The sequence below is a fragment of the Chaetodon trifascialis genome, chromosome 22, assembly GCF_039877785.1.
Source record: "Chaetodon trifascialis isolate fChaTrf1 chromosome 22, fChaTrf1.hap1, whole genome shotgun sequence".
NCBI lineage: Eukaryota > Metazoa > Chordata > Actinopteri > Chaetodontiformes > Chaetodontidae > Chaetodon > Chaetodon trifascialis.
In genome coordinates this window covers 4,545,125-4,565,298 of record NC_092077.1, presented here as the reverse complement: position 1 = coordinate 4,565,298, position 20,174 = coordinate 4,545,125, and the positions used below count along the sequence as shown (strand labels likewise).

The following is a 20,174-nucleotide window of genomic DNA, read 5'->3' as shown; positions in this document are numbered from 1 at the left end:
GTGTCTCCAAAAGTATCCCTGTACGTTTATTACCTGTTAATTGAACTTGTTCTAGCAGCTCAAAAGAGACAAAATGAACAGCACACAAATCTAGAACATACCAATAACGTCGCACCAGTCTGCCACACATCTTTCTTACCACTGTGGGTCCACACAAAGACACACAAACTCTGCCATTATTACTGTGAATCGGCATTGGACCTATTAACTGAAAGGCAGCAGAGAGGAAAACCCTTTCCTGGCTGAAGCTTCAATTCCATTCAAAGCCGGTGGTGAAAAGGTCTGTGCTGGCATCAGGTCTCAAATATGCTGGATGGAGGGATTGTTTTCCTTATGCTCTTTATTTGTGTGCTTCAGTAGGCAAACAGAGTTGGCAGCGCTGAAAGACTGTCGTCAAGTTTCCACCGTATTTCAAACCGCAGTGCCAGTGAGCTGGAGAGGGAGCGCGTCAATCTCTGCCACACAAACACAAAGAGGACACACTGTCTTTGTCTGACTGACTCCGGCCGTCATGTTTTCTCTTACTGTGATTTTCTGTTTTAAGTCTTTCTCCGCGCTTTTATCTTTTTTATTGACTTTTCCAAATAAGGTGCAGCATTTCATCATGGCGTGTGTACTGGAGTGGTCCATTTAGTGCTATGCTTGTTTGACAGGGCTCCAGCAGGCAGCGTGGATCAGTCTCTGGAGGCTTAGCTTGGGCTTCTTCATCGCGATCCCACTGTCTCATCCCATGATACGCTAGTTACCTGGAACTAATGGAGTCTAGCTGCAGGGGGGAGAGGCCAGGCAGAGATTATCATTGAGAAATAAGTCTATTAACGACCCCATCCTTTTGGAGGGTGGGTGACGGCCAATAAAAAGAGGTGATTGTCACTTCTTGATATCTGATCTCCTTCATGTTTGCAGCAGAACTTCACTGGAAACGACATAATCATTACGGTGTTCTTTTAATGACCACCTTCAGATTAAAGACGCCCTGGAGAGAATCAAAGTGCCGTGTGCACAGCTTTGGATGTAGTTTTACTTTGGGACCATAAACAGAAACCAGACATCGGTTTGTTGTGGTTTCAGGTTAGAGAAAAACATTAAGCCACCTGAGTTACTGAACATAATGAGGATTAAAAAAAAAAAAAAAGGTATTTCATTGGTTTTCCTTTCCGATCTGTTCATGTCAACTAAAGCATCATTGAACTTGTCACAGTTATGGTTAGGAAACACTTGTGAATGTAACAGCAATTCTGTTCCTGCAAAACATTTCTGGAAAAATAATAATAAAATTAGCAGTAATAGACTACAGTTTTGTTATTTTTTGGATTCAGACATTTTTTACCCTTTGGCAGGTCATCAAATTATTAACTTTAGTAAGTTAAACAGAAGATAAAGACCAGATGATCAACTTCATGCGTCACCAAGTAAAAGATGGAAAAAAGAAAACTGAATGCAAATCATTCAAATCACATCTTCTACTTCTGGGCCTTGTTGTACAAACTCATTTCATGGAACAGAGAGTTGATAACAGTCCTCTCTGTTGTCCTCCTTTCAGCCTGATTTATACCAAATATGCTGTTACGTAATGTCTTGCAGCTTAAACCTGCATGTGAACCTGCAAACCAAGCGAAAATGAAGGACAGCTCTAAAACTGGCAGCAGTTGGGTTTTAAGAGTTTGATTTTTTTTTTAATATTGATGTTGGTCCCACAGGCCTGTGGTCCTGGGAGAAAACGTCTGCTCAAGCCATGTAGAATAAAGCCCAGATACCTGAGCTCTAGTCCAGGTGTGGTGCAGCGATCCAGAGGCACAGATTCTAAAATAATAATAAGGTGAATGCAGTCGCCCCCGAGGCAGCGTGTTCTGTGCCAACTTCAAACCGGCTGGCAGGTCTGGTTTCAGAAAATCCAACCATCCAACCTCATGGCCTCGGCTCTTCCAGCCTGCGGTGCCCTCAGATGAACTCTGACTACACTTTTTTTAATAATCAGCGGCTTTTTCATATGAAAACATTTGGCTACACCTTATCTCCCATTTATAGCAAGTGCACCCCGTCCAGATCACGACAGTTTCTATTTGCTGCTGTAAAACTTTGCTTCTAGAGGCGGAGAGCAGCAAGCAGGAGCAACGAGATGGGAAAGATTTAGAGCAGAGCTGGTCAAAGTAGGGCCCAGGGGCAAAAGTTGGCCCACCATAAGGTTTGATTTAGCCAGACACATGTTTCTACGGAAAAAAATAAAGGAGATTGATTCAAAATATACAAATTGGTGTTCATGCTGTAAAAATCCTCTTTAGATTTTATAGGATCACTACTTGGTTGGCACGGTGACACTTTGTGCAGGTAGTCAGTCAATCCAACAGAAAAGTTTGGGCACCACTGATTAAGAAAGAAGAAGAAGAGGAAAGAAGAAACTGTACTTTATTGATCACACATTACATGCACACTACATGCACACGCCATGTTATTGTGAAATTAATCCTCCGCCTTTGACCCATCTTTGTCCATCATTCGTCCGCGGCAGATGGTGGTGGGTTGCCAGCCAACAGCGGCGCCTGAGGACCCATCCTTTTTTGTCACCATTGGTCAGGTGGTGATCTCCTTGCATGTTTTTAGTGGGGGTTATTTAAGGAGGAAACACCGGGTGAACACAGGGAGAACATGCAAACTCCACACAGAAAGGCCCCTTTTTCCTCGAGCAGCAGGCACCGAAGGCATGGTGGAGGACACACCACCAGCGCCCACAGTGGGATTTGAACCAGGACCTTCTAGCTGTGAGGCAACAGTGTTACCACTTGTGCCACCGTACTACCCAAATACCCGAATAAATTAAGAAGGTGGAGGTGGTGAGGGTCAAGGTGGAGGAGGACGGGAGTGAGAGGACAATAGCCTGGCAGATTACACAGGCTAAGCCATTTTTGATTGGTGCTCTAAGTGATGAAAACTGCAAGGGATTACCGCCTCGAGCCGGGGAATGAGCCGAGCAGGACACCACAAACCGGAGGAGAGAGGAGAGGGAGGAAAGAGGAAGGGAGAAAAGGAGGGAGATATATGTGGATGTTCCAAATTTCTACGTTGAAGAAACACTTTGAATTTGATGGCGGCTTCATCCCGTCTGCTCGTCTCTATACAAATGGCGAGGCCCACGTACAGACAGCCCCACTCCGCTTAATGACTGCTGCTGTGTGGACGTCAAGCATCCTGATCTAAAATGATACATGTGCAGTGTACAAATGATAATGGTGACAGATTTAAAGTCATAATTTTGGAAATAAAGGGTTCCATACAAAAAAAACACTGTGTTTAACTGGCAAAATTGTCGGCTGAACTGGGAACTACGGCTGGTAGCTTTTACCAGCCTGCGTTAGGCCAGCAGTGTTGGGGATATGACACATTACCAAAAGCACAAAACTCACTACAGTTATATATTTTACAGTAACAAAATAATATATTGCGATAATGACCATTATAACCAGAACCAGAAACCAGGTTATTATTAACCATAATATAATGGTAATATAGTCAAATATAATACTAGTTGTACTGCGGTTATTTTGGTGACAATAACCCAAAAGTAGCATAGTCAGTGTAACATATATTACATTTCGAAAGCAACTTGTCACTGTCACTGCTAGCTAATGGGAATTACACAGATGGGAGCCGTATACTGTGCAGGATTGTGCATTCATTCAAGTGACTGGGCACCATGTTAAAGTCTGGCATCTAGGTTTTACATGAGTGGGTGAAAAAATCTTGACAGGCCTGTTGTGCTTGGTTGCGCGCCAATCTATGATTGGACAGTCACTCGTTGGGAGAGGTTTTGACCCCCAGGCTGTGATATTTTGTTCTAGTTGTCTGCATACTTCTATATACAACATGTGCACACTGACGTTAGCCTTGCAGAAGTCTGAACTTCAAAAGCTCAGTTTTTGCTATGTGATCTTGATGGATTTTGATTTTGTCATGATGAGAACTTGTCAATGAGAAAACATAACAAGTGCATATGAAATGATCTTAGGTCACAGGCCACAATGAGTCTACTGAGAAGTGAGGGCTGGCTTGTGGGGCTATAATAACACAACTAGCACATATCTAAACTATTAGTATGCATGTGTGTAGGTTATCAGTTCAGTCCTGGCTATTAAGAGGGTCAAGAGGAGGTAGCGAGAGCACAGAAAGGTCCAGTCAACACACACTCTCAAATGGCCCTCAGTGTAGCGTGATAGAAGGCCTTATAAAACAGCCAGTAACTCAGCCACTGTGTTTTTCCATCAGGGTAGACTCAGGCCTCCCTGGCCTGATCCTCTCATTCTGTATCCTCAGGGAGCTTCTGCTGAATGAACTCTTCATCTAAATATGGAGCCGAGACAGGAATCCACAACGAACTGGCCGTGTGCCGCGGTAAAAATGTAGTAAACTGCATGTCCCGCTGTGCCCTGTCAGCGGCCTTTTAAAGGGATTGTCCCTCCATCTGACTCGGCTAAAACGGATTTCCCCGTGGCTGGGGGGAAGAGAATGAGGCTCTGGGGTTTTTTGAGGAGAGCAGTACAGGTAAGGGCATTCGAGTACACTTAAGTCCTTCAAACACCCCAAAAAGTGAAGGCATACCAGGAGAGAAGGGCTGATTAGCTTGCTTCATTTTCTTTCTGCTCTCCACGGCCAGTCAATTACCTGCACAATGGTTTTGCTCTTTCAATTCCTCTCTCTTCCTGTCTTTAATTTCTTCTCAGTATTACCACTCTCTGTGTTCCTCTGACGCTCTATTGTCTCAAGTCTAACCCGCAGCGCCTGCAGCCTCAAAGGATTCGAATCAATCATGGCCACTTTCCTGTCCTTTTTCTTTGACATGCTGACAGTCGCTTGTAGGGATGATCTCTATCTATGAGACAGCAGGAGCGATGGCTGCCTTTCTCCCTTTAGGTTATGCACACTTGCCAACCCTGAGACTAAAAAAAGTGATTTTTAACAGTATTTAAGATGATCTTATCCTGCTGCTGGTGAAATCTGAATGAATCAGTTAACAAAAATATGGCATAGAAACCACAAGAAGGAAAGCTCCAGGAGTGGAGAACTCTGGGGCTGGCAAGTACGACACATAGTGTACACAAACTGAAAAACACAAACACACACACGGACACACACCATTCCACAACATTCCCCCTCTGCCCACGTCGTCTCCGCTCTAATGCCTATGTAAAAACAGTGGATACCACCCCGGGTCTACCCAGCACAGACAGACACGGCTTCATAATTATTCTGGTAGCCACAAACACTGGCAGAACCACTGCATCTACCCACACTTAATGGCCACTCTGGGGACGGCTGAGCCTTATAACGGGGTATATAATTACCTTTAATGGAGCTTAAATAAGCTTTGAGCTTAAATAAATACATTAAGCCTCAGAACATCTTGAAATGATAAAGTTTGGAGAGAAGAGAGAGAGGACAGATGAAAGCGAGTCAGAAGAGTGGGCGAAGGGAGACTGGAGCTTGGCCTGACGTGTGTGGCAACTCTGAGAAAGTCCGAGTTGTCCATCTGGTGTTTTACCTTTGTTTACGCAGAACTGGTCCAGTACAGCATATTATTTTCTTACCTAAAACATGACCAGAGGAAGCCTGTCATTTTACCACAATTCAAATGTCTTTCAACCATTTACTTGCTAGCTGGTGTGACGGATAGCAGCCTCGGTGCTGCTTACCCTGGTACTTTTCCTGATTACTGTTGAGCAATATCAATGCACCATGGTCCATCTTGAGGAAAGTGTAGCAGTAGGTAAGAAAAATATCAGTGAAGGCTTTATAGGCTCTATGAGACTGTAATGCTCACTGTATAGAAAAACAAGCCAATAGATAAAAGGTGAGGTCCAAAATGTAAAAACAAAGTCAATGTAATAATCATTCAAAGGGTGGTGTCAGAATAAAGGTCATTCAGAGGGGTTTATCATGCTGTGAGCATTAGAGTGTTAAGTTATGTGCCGTATTAGTTCATGTGTGTGAGGATGGTATAAGCTCATTATATTAATTCATGCTCATTTGTGAGATTTAAGGATATCAGATTTCACGTTGGAGGAGCAAAGATGTGAAAAATGAGCAAGAGAAATGTAAGAAATAGTCTTTCTTTATCAACATTTAGGTATAAACTTTAATGTGTTAGTGGTTATCATTTTTTGTACTTTAAACATCATCAGTGTTCTCATCAATGTTTACCCTTGTTGCTAACTTAAGTCTTTGTGCTAACATGCTAATGTTTGCTTATTAGCACTATGCACACAGCACAACTGTGTACATTTTATATTTATTCATTTGGCAGATGCTTTTGTCCAAAGTGATGTATGAATGAGATCCATATCACGTTAGAGTAGATCAAGGAGAAGCCTTTGCGAACAAGTGCAGCACGTTTGCTTTTGCTGTTGATTCTGATGGGATTGTCATTCTAACTTCAAAGGTCACCCATCAAAATATTAGACAGATTCTAATTATGACGGTACAAGAGAGAGAGAGATGGAAATGAGTCAGGGCATCATGATCAAAATCAAAATTTTGTGTCAATCCATCAACAAGATTGACACAAATTTCAAGTTAAAATTTAGATTTTCTTGGTGGTGCTTGGTAAAATGGAGTTAACCTCTGTGCACCATGAATATCTGAGATAAATTAAAAGGGAATTCACCCAATAGTTGTTGATATATTTCAGTCTGGACCAAAGTGGTGGTCCACTCAAACTTTCATAGAGAGACATTCATAGAGACTATTCTGCCATGTCGTGCTGCTAGCATGGCTAACACTATAAGAGTGCCTTTGTCTGTATAAGAATATAGGCAGTGGAAGAATAAAATCATCAAGAAGTGTTGTGTTCACATGAATGGACACCTAGATGTCATCATGCACAAACATCTGGGGTGCCAGAGGCCATCTTGCCTGAGGTCTTTGTTAAATGAAGATGCTCCTAATTAACTAATTAAGGCTTCACATGGGACTGCACATGGACAGCACTGAAACGGGAAAAAAAAGGTTGAATAACACCAGCAATCACACAAATAAGAGAAAAGCATGCGCGCGCACACACACACACACACACACACACACACACACACACACACACACACACACACACACAGTGGTGATGTTATGTCTCTCACTCCAATGTTTCCTCCACAAACACCCAGCTCTTTCCATCTCTGTCTGCCCTTGTGCGAGACGAGTCATTTGTCACTTTCACTACACAAGGCCTACACATACTACCCACAAACACACACACACACACACACACACACACACACACACACACACACACACACACACTATGACTCCTGGGTTCCATCTCTGACATTTATTCCAGACAATCGATATCTCACTCGCCTTCGATCAATAGCTCCATCCTTTGCCAAGAGCTGTGTGTCTGTGTGAATACCACACAGCTGTTTCAGATATTCTCACTGACAGCCTGCCGATCTGCTACTGCCTGCACGTGGCATGCAACTTCCAGGTTTCGGAAAGCTAAATTTAGGACTGTTTAGGACCTTTATAAAGCTACTCAGGCTTAGATTTAAGAGCAATTTAACAGCCAAAATAAAGAATTTAAAAAGCTGGCAAAAGCAGTGTATTTCCAACTGAACATAGCTAATGAAAGTTCAGAGATTGCAAATGTAAAGTTATAAAATGTTACATGGAAATAATTTAAGAATATGTTGTGAAACCTGTAAAAGGACATTCAGTGACAACATAACATCTTATTGTATTCACGCTGCTCTATATCAGCTTATTACAATGAGCACGTTCATTGGTCTAATTAGCTTTTTGTAGCTGGAGCTACACATTTTATGCCCTGTTTATTTTGCTCGTGTTGCTCACTTAATGTCATTCCAGTGATGCATCAGCAGAATCAAAGTCTGTCAGTGCAGTTATTGTATTACTAAGAAAGACAACCAGAATTTTAAAAAACATCTGTTTAGTCAGAGTTTCTCAACTTTAACTGGTGCTGACTACATTTATAGGTCCCAAAACATCAGCAAAGAGAGAGTGTCCCTGAACATAACTCAAGTTTCCTTTCAAATTTAGAGCAAATTTGTCAGAAAATCATCAAAAGAAAATGCAAATGAATGCACGCTACCATCCACTGCTGGAATGCAAATATTAGGAGGCATGTGCAAGATAAACAGTTGAGGATTGTTGGCAAGCAGATAATGATTAAAATTGCAACAATCAAATGTAAGATGAACAAAAAGCATATGGAAAACATGATGAAAATATGACATTTCTGTTTGTTTCATGTCTTAATTTGAGGAGGGTTACAGTCTCTTCAATCCTGGAAGCTGGAGTGACATCAAAGTCTGCTTCCATTCCAAGGTGTTGTGACAGTGTTTGGCAGAGGATGTCGTAGAGTTGTCTGGCTGACCAGGAAAAACTGCATCCTTCAGAGCTTCAAACACTTTGTTCGATGTAACAGTGAGTAATTGATTGGAGATTCTGTCTGCACTGGTTAGGAAAAACTTATTGTGCCACTTTTTAACAAAATATTTCGGTAATCCAAATAATAGGCCTCCCATACAACAGAATTTTAACCGAATCTGCTGCTTGTTGAACGGTAACCTTGAGGAAATTAATTTTAATTCCAGGGTAGATATTTTGGAAGTGAACTCTTCACATACACTGTGCTGGCCGCGGAAGAGGCCGAGAGCCAAATGAGAAGGCTTGCTAACATCCACCTGGGCCAAAGGAAACAAGTCCTCCACCCCCTGCCTGCTCCTCTGTGAGCCCCGGGCTGTGTTTGAGGAGTGCAGTGTTTGGAATGGGAAACCTGACTCCAGGAAAGACCCCGATGCTGCTGTGGCGCTCAGCTGCCTGATAAAACTGACCTGATTGATCAGTGCTGCAGCCTAAACCAACCACCATTAATGGGGGTGGAGCAAATGGAGCCTAACTGCACACCTCTGACGCCATCCAGAGGTCAAGCACAGGGTCAGGCTGTTATGTAAGAGCCTTGTCTGTCTACCTCGCTCCTTAGAGATAGACTGAGATGGAAAACGCAGGAAACAAACCAACAAGGAATAAAACTCTTGTCACTTTAACTGCATTTCGACTTGCTCATAGGAATGTGCAGCTCATACCTCCAGGGTACGAGCTGCGTATAGTGGGGAGTTTTACCAAATATAGTTTTACCAAATATTTGCAGTAGAAAGCAATTAAATGGAATACATTTACAGAAACCTGAACCTCTACAAATAATTACGGATGGAGTACAGGGGATCTAGTTTTCTTGGAGAGCGTTAGTTTTCTTCATAGGGTGTTGCCGGTGGCGAGGACAGACATCAGGCCGGGAGATAGCGTGTATTTATTCAGGTATTAAACGGCCCCGGTGCTCGATTCTGTTTAATAACAAACACTCCCCGGGTGCATGCGGGCCAAAGGAAACTCTCAGTTTTACACAAAAATAAAACTGCCAGTGATCTGGGCCTGGTTTGGCCGGAGTGGGAGCAGCAGGCCGAGCTGCAGTCATGTAAGGTGATGGAGACGGTGGCATTATGACTGGATCAGTGCACCTGATGAGTGTGAACGTTGAGGGGGCCACTGATCTGTGACTCTTTACTGAGGCAACAGGGACACCCTGGCTGCTACTAACACACATTAACATGCATATTCTTTTGCAGTTTTTTTTGGAAAATTTGAACAAAACCCGCTAAAAATGGATGGAAACCTCACAACCGTCTCGTGTTTGTATGCATACATGTTTAAGATGTTCCTCTGTAAGAAGCCTATTAGTTTCCTCGTGAATGGACAAGATCATGTCCTCCTCTTAGTGTGATCTGACTGTGTGTTTGTGTGTGCGTTCAGGTCTTTTCAGGTAGAGGAGGAATGCAGGCCAGTGGGGACGTGTCTGTGGTGCCAGTACACACTGTGTACTGTACATAACAGTACACAGTGTGTACTGTACATAACAGTACACCGACCACATGCTCTCCACAGAAGCACACACAAAACCTCAAGCACAAGGGCACACATGTCCAACCTCCAATCAGCTTGTATGTGCACAAAATACAGACTAACATGCAACTTAAATGCGTGTTAATTAACCCACAGAACACCCCTCCACACACACACACACACACACACACACACACACACACACACACACACACACACACACACACACACACACACACACACACACGCACGCACAGTAACTCATCCAACCTCCTGTGTGCACCTTCTAATCAAACATCTGGAAACTGTTAAAAAAAATCTCCTTCCCCTCTCTCCCTCAGTCTCCCTCTCTCACCCAGTTGTCGGCACGAGAGCCCCGCGATGACACGCCTCCTCGGGCTGGCGTGTCTGTCATCGTGAGAGGCTGAACCGCCTCGTCTGTCAGCGAAGATGAAAGGGCGTTTATCGGACTGGTGGGTTTTAAACATGCCCTACATAGTTTATATTGAAATGATTATGATAGACAGACACGACAGGGCACATCTCCTTGGCTTTAAAGCGAGGTAGACGCAGACAGCGAGAGAAAGAGGTGGAGAGAGGGCTGTCTGTCTCTATCAAGCAATTTAGTGGCACATTAGATGAGACCACCTCACAGCATGGCACTTATGTTGCCGCTAACTACTATGTTCAGTAAACTGCTAAATGCCAGCAATTATAGTCCAGCCTGTGCACTACAATACACTGCTAACACGACTGTGATTACATGTGCCACCGGAGTCGACGCACACCCACACATGCACGTATGGGCTTCGGCAGGGGATATTGATCGGTGAACTGTCAAATGGCCGCTGCAACCTGTGCATGCTGTTGCTAAGGTTACAGAAAGGACTTTACTGAATGCTGTTGAGGCCCTGTCGATAAAGAAAGGACTAAAGCACAAACAGGCCAGCAGGCAAATGACGCTGCTGAAACTGAAAACCAGAACGGATGCATTGATGTGGTTGAAGCTGATGAAAATGGCAATATAAAGCACAGTATAGTCACTAATGGGTAAATAAAAGTGCGGCCTAAAACTGGAGCAGCACAGTCTCCAGAGACATGTAGTTGAAGTGAATGGGAAACTGGGATAGGCTCCACCCTGATCACCCTGAGCATATTGGTGGCCTAAGGGTTTAAGATGCTGCCCATGTGACTGCAACATCCCATGTTCAACCAGCACCCTTAGCTGTATTTCATCCCTTATCTCTCACTCTCCTCATCTCTGCCTAAGACTATTTGGCTGACCTGACCTTTCAAAGTGAATGGGTCATGCAAAGTCAATACATTTTGCCAGATGAAGGCAGGGACACAAAAGCAAAATTCCCTCCCCAACAAGCCTTTCAGCCACGAGACTGATGTGGTTGCCACTTGTTCCTACCACCTCAGCTCCACCCAGGATCCAGCATATCATCCAGATACGGATGTTTGATTACTGGCTCGCTCTAGTAATTCAAAAAGATGTGCAGGAAAGCCACTGCTGGTGGATGAGGTCAGCCTGCACATCACGGTCTGAGTCGAGCTGAGTTACAAACAGCAGCGGTAATGTTGCAGGTTGTCTGACATCAAGCGTGGGTGTGCATTGTCTTGCGTTTTGTGTGTTTTCCTGCTCTGTGCCCGGCTAATAGACTGATCGATGTGCGCTGCCTGCTCTGTGTCTCTCAGCTCCCCTCAGCACTGATCCTTAGGGATTTATGAAGCCCGGGGGCTAATCCACAGCCAAATTATGTGGGCGGGTCACAGCTGGACTGCACTCCTATCCATCTTCCCCACTCAACTCAGACCCCAACAAAAAGAGAGGGGGAACTTTTCATCTTTCCACCACTGTAAATGCTGGGTTCTGTCAGGACTACAAATCACCTGGGGAAACAGAGTGGAAGCTTCTGGGCTTGAACTTGACATCAGAGCAGCGGGCGAGATGTTCTCCCAGCATGCAACTCTAGCGTTACATGCCTGTCAGCAGACGATGCTGAAAGAAGGGCTGCTGGAGGCGAATGGTTGGCCTCACGAGCAGGTGTTTTCATTTTCAATATGTGTTGTCCTCCCATGAAAAACGACAGACATCAGTCGAATCAGCAAGTGCCCCAACGCGACATCTGTTCGAGCTCTGAGATAAAGGCCACGAGCAGCATCATTAATAGGAATGGCAGCAAAGAAGGAAGTGAAGTTACGTTGTTATGGAGCGACAAAGTCCACATGGGGAGGAGGTTGGAGCAGATGGATGATCATCAAAACATCACTCTTCAACGCTTCAGTCCATTGTTTATCTCTGATTAGTGTTGGTTTTATTGATCATGACCACCATTGTTTGCTTATGTTAACCGAGTGTTTTTTATCGTAACCATGACAATCAAATACTTCCTCTAGTCCAAACCATGATCTTTCCCTCAAACTACCTAAGCTGTGCCTAAACCTAACCAAACCTTGACCAAAGTGATGAAGTAAATGAAGAACCCTACAGGACAGAAGTAAATTACACGTTAATTAACATTAATGTTCATCTGATGCACAAACGCAGGCCCCCAGAGCTCGCTAACGAGGTAAATATGCTGCGCTCTTGTGCTCAGTCCTTCATATTAGGAACTGACTGTTTTGTCCTGTCTTCTAGATGAGTACATTTGAAAGTCAATTGCTGTATTTATTGCATCTGCAGCTGGATGGTGCTGTCTGTGCGAGTGTGTGTGTGTGAGTCGGAGAGAGAGAGAGAGAGAGAGAGAGAGAGAGAGAGAGAGAGAGAGAGAGAGACAGTGCCCAGCGTGGGCCTCACTGTTCAAACATCTCAAAGTTTGCCGACGCGTCGTCTGCCTGCCAGGCCCGAGACAGCTCCGGCTCCAGGATTTCACACACCTACATGCCACATTCTCAAACTGCCTGACACTCATTTTGGAAACACACGTACTGCAGAACACACATGCATAAGCGTATTATAGAATTTTGAAGAGCGCACGGCCATCACAACAGGCACCCAGATTCTGACACACAAAGAGTCATGTCGCTATCACATGACCTGCACCCTGTCGCTATGACGACTCCACATGTCCACATGTGGGGTTGTGTGCCACTCTGCCACTCTCTGTCCATTCAGAGAGGAAGAGCGGTACCTTTGACCATCACACATGTGCATGTGGCAGAGGAATGTGGAGCTTCATTATCCTTCTAACCGTAAATAAAAGTAGTTTTATCCAAGAAACATGACTCAGAGAATGTCCACTGTGCACCACACCAATCATTGTGTCAAAGTCGTATAATGACAGAAATGCATTGTTACTCTGACTTTTGGTGAACAAAAGTCTGTCTTAAAACAACAGTCAGGTGTGCAAAACAGCACTGAAATAACTTTTGCTTCATGTAATCATTCCTCCTGTTAACACTGGCCATTAAGAGAACCCGTCTTTGTGCACTTCCAGTGGAAGTCAGAGCAGTTTGTGGGCAAAAATGTTGCTAGAATGAGATTTCAGAAGTTGTGGGTATCATCCAAAGTTAGTCTTTTTAGGAGTGTGAGTACAGGTTTAGAACAGACTTTAAAATGTACCATATAACTTTATATGTGTTCCTCATTCTACCAACTCACAGACCTGTCATTGCTGCTCTGTCCAGCCCTGAGGAGAATAAAGCACCTCTGCCTGTAAAGACCAGTTTTTGACTCCGTTTTGAACCCACAGGTCGGCCGCATTCAGTGAGGCTGTTTGTTTAGACGAAAGCCAAAACACTACAATAACATGTTTGGGATGTTTAGGCCCACGATCTGTGGCGGCCTTCTCCTCGGACCACCGTCATTGACGTCACTGGCAGGCAGTCGGAAGTGGAGAAATGCTCAGCGGCAAGATCAACAACAAAAAGCGGCGGCAGTGGCAGTGACCGCGACCGGAGCTCTGTGCAGTTGGAAGTGAAGCGGATGCAGGGCTGGGTTTGGCTCTGGATCACTCAGATACCAGTCATAGCAGGCTCAGGTGCATACACAGAGCGCTCAGTGAACGGCAGCCGTGCACCATTGACCCTTACAGCAGGCTCACAGGCCTCACACACATATATTCCCACACTTTTATTGCATTTACTGACCTTTGCAGGTTTTGCCGTCGGGCTGCAGGGTGAACCCCACGGGGCAGCTGCAGCGCACCCCAGTGGCCGTGTCTTTACATGTCCTGTCGCAGCCGCCGTTGTTCACGGCGCAGGTCTCTGCAGATGGCGGGACACGGGTGGCAAAAGAAAGAGAAGAGGGGGGTGTTAACATGTGACCCCAGCTTCTGAAAGACCATGACAAAGAAACTAGAGACACTGAAGGTGATGTGGGTTGAGACAAAGCTTCATGCAGTACAAGTATACACAATCGAATAATAGCACAGTAGGATATAATGTATTCTTGTGTTTTCTCATGTAGCTTTGTCAACACACAGATGAAGAAATCACACCCCAGTTTTCATGAGCAGAGACATTATTTTATAGAGATGAATACAATGTCCATACACGGAAAGTCACAGTCAGGATTTGTATATCATGGACAACAGTGTATCATTACAACATGACAAAAACACATGACACTGTGCTGATAGAGGAGGGTGAAGAACTCTTTGGCCCAAAGGTCGGTCCTGTTTCCAAACGTGACAAGAAATCAGTTAACACAAGAAAAAAAGGTGGGATTAAAGTAAGTAGATAGAAAAATAAAGTCAGTGCAAGGTTGAGTGCTGTAAGTCTAGAACACACTCGGTAGAACCAGCGTGTATATTTTACTCCAGAAAAATGTTCTTGTACGTGGCGTAGATAAGGTTTGCTCGGACTTGTGAATATTGCCTGAGCTGATCCCAAGACAAACACGAGCTCATGGTAACTCTAGCTCACCTGCCCAGCCGCTGTTGCTTTAGCAAAGCTCAGCACACACTTTCCCAATGGGTCTCGAGAAGTGCTGAGGAGGCTGAAATTTGACGTTGACTCATGTTTGTTGAAAAGGATTCAATAAAACTACACCTAATAAGGAAGTTTCACTTACTGGCTGTTCTGCTTTTGTTGGGTTTGACTTAAGTAATTCCAGAGAAAATCCAAGTCCTACATATTGCTGTTGTGTGAATGAGTGCACAGGTTAGGAGAGAAATTTCTCGAAAACGAATAATCAGATAAATGTTAGTTGCTCCAAAAAGTTGACATTTGGAATTCAAAGGCTTTTGCTGGACAACAGCAGCGTGTAAATCAAGGATGTTCCATTCCTTTTTGGCAGCTTTTCCCATTTAATTAAAATGCCAGGAGATTGTGTGCCCGAGAGGAGTGAGGAGGGAAATAGGAAAGGCTCTTTCAGGCTGGCAAACACATCCACATCTAGAGGTCAAGGCATTAGCATAATGCCCTTTCAGAATGCAGAGTCACAAACGCATCGGAGCCAACATGGCTGATGCTTTCTATCACGAAACAGGAAGGTATTTGTAGATTTGTTTGTGTTTCTTCATGCAGCTCCAAACAACATCAATCTCACGGCTTCTTCCCTTAATCTCTGTTTTCTAGCCCGCATTCGTTCCTCGCTGTGTTTATCCGTCAAAGCTCTGTGTTCATCATTTGCAATCCTTTGCATGTCTGGTGCTCTCACTGGAGAAGTTCTGAGGCCAAATAGCAAACGATTAAAAAAAAAAAATAGGAGAGGAAGGAAGGCTGGAAAGAGAGACACTCCATCATCCAGGCAGCCTGTCTGATGGGCCCTGTGGGGTATGACAGCAGAGCACTGTCCTCTCTCCACTCACCACCATGGATCTCTGTCGTGTGTGTGAAAGAATTTATATTAACTGATAACTTAAGGTTATGGTCTATGTGCCTGCACAGGTGTATGCAGTCAATAAGACTTTTGAGTGAGAAGATAAAAGTGGATGTGAGTAGACTTGATGCGTGTGGAGGTGGTGTTTATGGGTCAGAGTGATTTATACTGAGTACAGTGGGCCCTATCATTAGCTGAGGGTGAGCACAGACCTGCTCTGAGCCCCTGTCTCTCCAGGCCACGCCCAGCCCAGCCCCAGGGCCAGACCAAGTGCGGGAACATAGACGCACCGCCGGCCTGATTGATGTACCGGACAAGCTCCTCGTACCCCCCTCAGCCACCTCCCAGCCTCTACACCCTCCGTCTAACCTCGCATATTTCTGTCCTCGCCCGGTTTGTGTGTGGCAGGGCATATTTCTGCATCAACATAATTTGGGGGTTCACATAGTTCATCCTGTTTGTTTAATCTTTTGTCATTCTTTGGTGGGTTCTATGCAAATTGTATCAAAATTTCTCCTGCATTTTTTGTGACCACACTTGCAAAAGTTGGTAGATTTTCTACACTGTTCACAAAGTGAAGGGAACAGCTGAGAGAAGGCCAATAAGCAATAAAACATACTAAAAGTACTGCTTGGTTTTTAGGATTTCTTTTTATTCAGAAATAAACTTTGATACATTGTTTGATTTTTGGTCCAGCAGATATGTCAATGAATTCTTGCAATCAGTGCAAAGATTAAAGACGTAGTTCAACATATTTCAAAATACACTTTTTTTCTTGTCTTGTTAGATGACAAATGTGACACCTTTCTAATTATTTACTAGTCACTATTTTTTGAGTCTGCACTGGTTCACTAAAAACCTCACTTGACACCAAGACTCCACAAGAACCAGGCTAGCTGTTTCTCCCACTTTCCAGTCTTTATGCTAAGCTAAGCTAACTTCCTCTTGGTTGTAGCTTCATATTTACAGTACAGACATGCGAACCTACACTTATTTTTTGTTGAAGAAGGAAGAAACAGATTATGAGTAAAATTGTGCCACTTCCATCCTTGTGTCACCAGGATTATGCACGTTGCAGGGTTGGTCCAAAAGGGGGTCCTGGGGTGGCACAGACCACCCCTGAAATCTGACTGGCCAGACAAATGCCATCCCCTTATCCTTAAGCATGATTAGCTATCTGTGCTATCTTGAACCACCTGTCTGATGAGAATTTTTGAATATTCATCTCTGTTTTTGTACAACGTTTTCTTTGGGAGGTACAACTTCTTTTTGAGGATTTAAAGAATAAAGTATGGAAGCTTTATGTTGTATTTGTATGCTGCCACTTTGTTGTGTTGTGACTGGTATCTTTTCAGTCTTTAAAATGCATTTACTGGAAGTTGCTTTGGATAAATGCATCAGCTAAATGTATGTACTCTAAAAAATATATATATAAACAGGAATGTAAGGTGTAACAGTGAAATAATTTTAGTAATTAAAGCAGATATGAGAAATGGTAAATGAATGCTATTCTGTGTGTGTGTGTGTGCGTGCATGCATTTGCACGGCACTTCAGACAACCCCAGCAAAAATAAGTGCTCCCACTTGGGCCACCCCAGCCTAAAAAGTCTGGACACGCCACTGGCAGGTTAGCAACTCTGTGGTTCAATGGATTCACCTGAACATCATGTACATTTATACATGCATTAGTTTTACAAAATGACTTAGTTTGTTCACTATTGGGTATAAAATGTCTCATTTTGGAATGAACCTCTTGAGTTGTTAGCATTATCAAGTGCAGTGTATTAGGCCCACTTAGATGACAAAGATCAGTCACTGGGCGCTTTGATTATAGATGAAATCAACATGAAAGGAGGAAGAGGGAACTGGCAAAACATTAAAGGTGAGTGGAGGCTAGTAAGATGAAAACAACTGAATAAAACTCTCCTCTTGCAGTCCGATGGAGGGCTGCAGCTTCATCTGCAGGGATTACAATATGTCAGTGAGGGGCAGAGGAATGAGGGGGACGACAGCAAGTATACACATGTCCATCACACTCCTCGCATGGAAACGCTGACCGCTGCAAACTGCTCTTTGCGTGAGAGGAGGACACATGTTCTATTGATTAAAGCTGGAGAGCATGAGAGAGAAAACCATGTGCACTGTGTAAACTAAAGCATCATGCCAAGTTACAACAACTGCTGCACTGCTGTAAAAGGTGAGAGTAGCACGATCACCTTTCAGCACTCAACAAGATCCCCTTTTGCCCCGTGATGGGCAACTAAATCAGCCGTCAGTCAGCATAGCTCTGGCCTGTAATCAAGCTATATGGATACACCCAGTGCACACACACATACACACACCTCATCTTAGCTCCATCTGTCCTGACATGATAGTTTATTTGGAATCCAGGGCCACAGCCACTGTAGCACCTCTGAGTCTCTCTTTTGACACTTCGCTCACATGTGTCTGGCACCTGGCTCCGGGTTAAGCTATTCCTTCAATATCAACATCACGAAATGTCTTAGAATTACTTGTTCATCATCACCCACGCTCCCTCCTCTACACTGCCCTCGCTTTCCTTTCCGTCTCACTCCTTCTCCTTCTCTAGGCTGTCCTCATCTCAGCAGCAGCTTTTCATTAGAGCCTTAGTTGCAGCTCCATTCGTCTTGATCAGTGTGTTGTCTGTGTTGTGTGATGGCGGTGGGGGCAGAGACGGGAGCGCCGCGTGTCAGAGGAAGCAGACAAACAGATAGCAGTGTCAAATCTAGCATACTGATGCTGTTCAGGCTGTGCCAGTGCTGCATCGGAATGGCCTCTGTGCTCTCAGCCACCGCATGCATGTACACGTTCGTTCATGCATATGAGCATGATGGAGGCACACATTCAAACGTGAATCACTGTTTAACTAAAACACAGACACCAGTGGTAATTTCACTACTAGGGTTAGTTTGGTATCCAGATCCATTAGTACATGAATTACTGTTCATCCTTGTCCATGAATTCCAAATTCAACATGTCTGTCACTGCAAGTTCAATGTACTGCTACTAATACATTTGCTATTAAGATAAATGAACCGTTAACTTGCACACACTTTATTACCTTTTAGTAAACAATATGGTTTGGACTACATGGACATTAATACAGCACTTTAATCCAAAGTGCATTATAAATTTGACTCTAATTGACACACTGACACATTGATGGCAGCAAGCTACCATAGAAGCAATTGGGAGTTTAGTGTCTTCCCCAAGGACACTTCAGTATGAGCTGGGGATCAAACCCACTCTACCCGCTGAGCCACAGCTACCCATGAAGCATTGTGAAGCAACCTCAAATTAAATTTATCCATTGCTTCAAATCTGGAGGCAGCAGAGCTTTTCAAACCTGGGGCCAAGGTTAAGTCTGAAATCTCTTTAACAACACTCTGCATCACTAACCAGATCCTTCTGCTGTGGCTGATCCTGATCTCACTGTAAAGGGGTTGATTTGAAAACTTCCATGTAGAGATTAATAGCCTTAATCTCTAATGGTAGGATTTTTCAAGTGAGGTGTACATGACCTACAACTGGGCAGTCCCGGAAAACTACAGGTTACAAAGTGGAATGCCATTAAGACAGGTGGCATGCTGGTACAAGAGGAGGTGAAGCATGGTTTAGAGAGAAGAAATAAAATATTCAGTTAAAAGGTAATCAAGGGAGGAGAGAGAAGGTCAGAGAGGTTGAGGAGGGACGAGGAAGTGTCCCTAAATCAAATTCTCCACTCTTCCTCCAAGACACACTGGCTAGAACCTGCTGAAATGAAACTTGTCTGGATTGAGGTTTAATTGGCTATAGACTGTACAGAGCATCATTTTGGAATTCCGGAAACCAGGAGGAATTTTCGACGTACCTTTGTCTTAGAAAATAAAGGAAAGGTGAAATTCAAACAGCAGAGAATGGAAGTGGTGCTTCAGAAAAAGAAATAAAAACTTTGACTGAAACACCCATTTGAGTAAGTCTGGGTAAGTCTGATTGATCAAGCCATAGGAAAAACACTCATTAATTTATTTAAAGATGGGTTGAAGGCATGGTGCAGTTGTTCAGAAACAAAATCATGGCCTACCTACAAATAGAAGTCCTGAAAACTCCAATGGCATTTTTAGTAGGAATACAACACCCAAAGATAAACACAGATCAGGCTTGACCAGTGGTTCCTACACTGTGATCCAAGGATCCCTGGAGCTCCTGAGTTTGTTTCATGCAGCCCCTCAGCAACAAAAGGAGTATTTGACTAATGTTGTCTGTTTCACTTGCAATTGCCCACCCAAAGAACAGACATTGATGCAATCTCAAAAGACACACCTAATGTGTGATTGAGGTCTTTACCATGAAAAAGAACACGCATACATTTGGTGACAGGGTTGTCCAGTCTGCTGACTTTAGCCTTGATTCACTTTCATGGCATAGTTGTGTAATCATGGGCCAAGCTGGTTCTCCGACCTTTTCGGGTATTTTGTTTTGCCCGTAAGGTATCATG

At 43.9% G+C, this 20,174-nt stretch overlaps 1 protein-coding gene across 3 annotated transcripts in view; it reads right to left on the bottom strand.

The window, feature by feature from the left end:
- scube1 (signal peptide, CUB domain, EGF-like 1) overlaps positions 1-20,174 on the bottom strand; it is an 88,573-nt gene that overhangs the window by 14,616 nt on the left and 53,783 nt on the right. For all 3 annotated transcript variants that reach the window (XM_070991642.1, XM_070991643.1, XM_070991644.1), the window contains one exon: positions 14,002-14,118. In XM_070991642.1, coding sequence (XP_070847743.1) covers positions 14,002-14,118 — 117 coding nt within the window. The remainder of the gene's footprint in view (positions 1-14,001; positions 14,119-20,174) is intronic.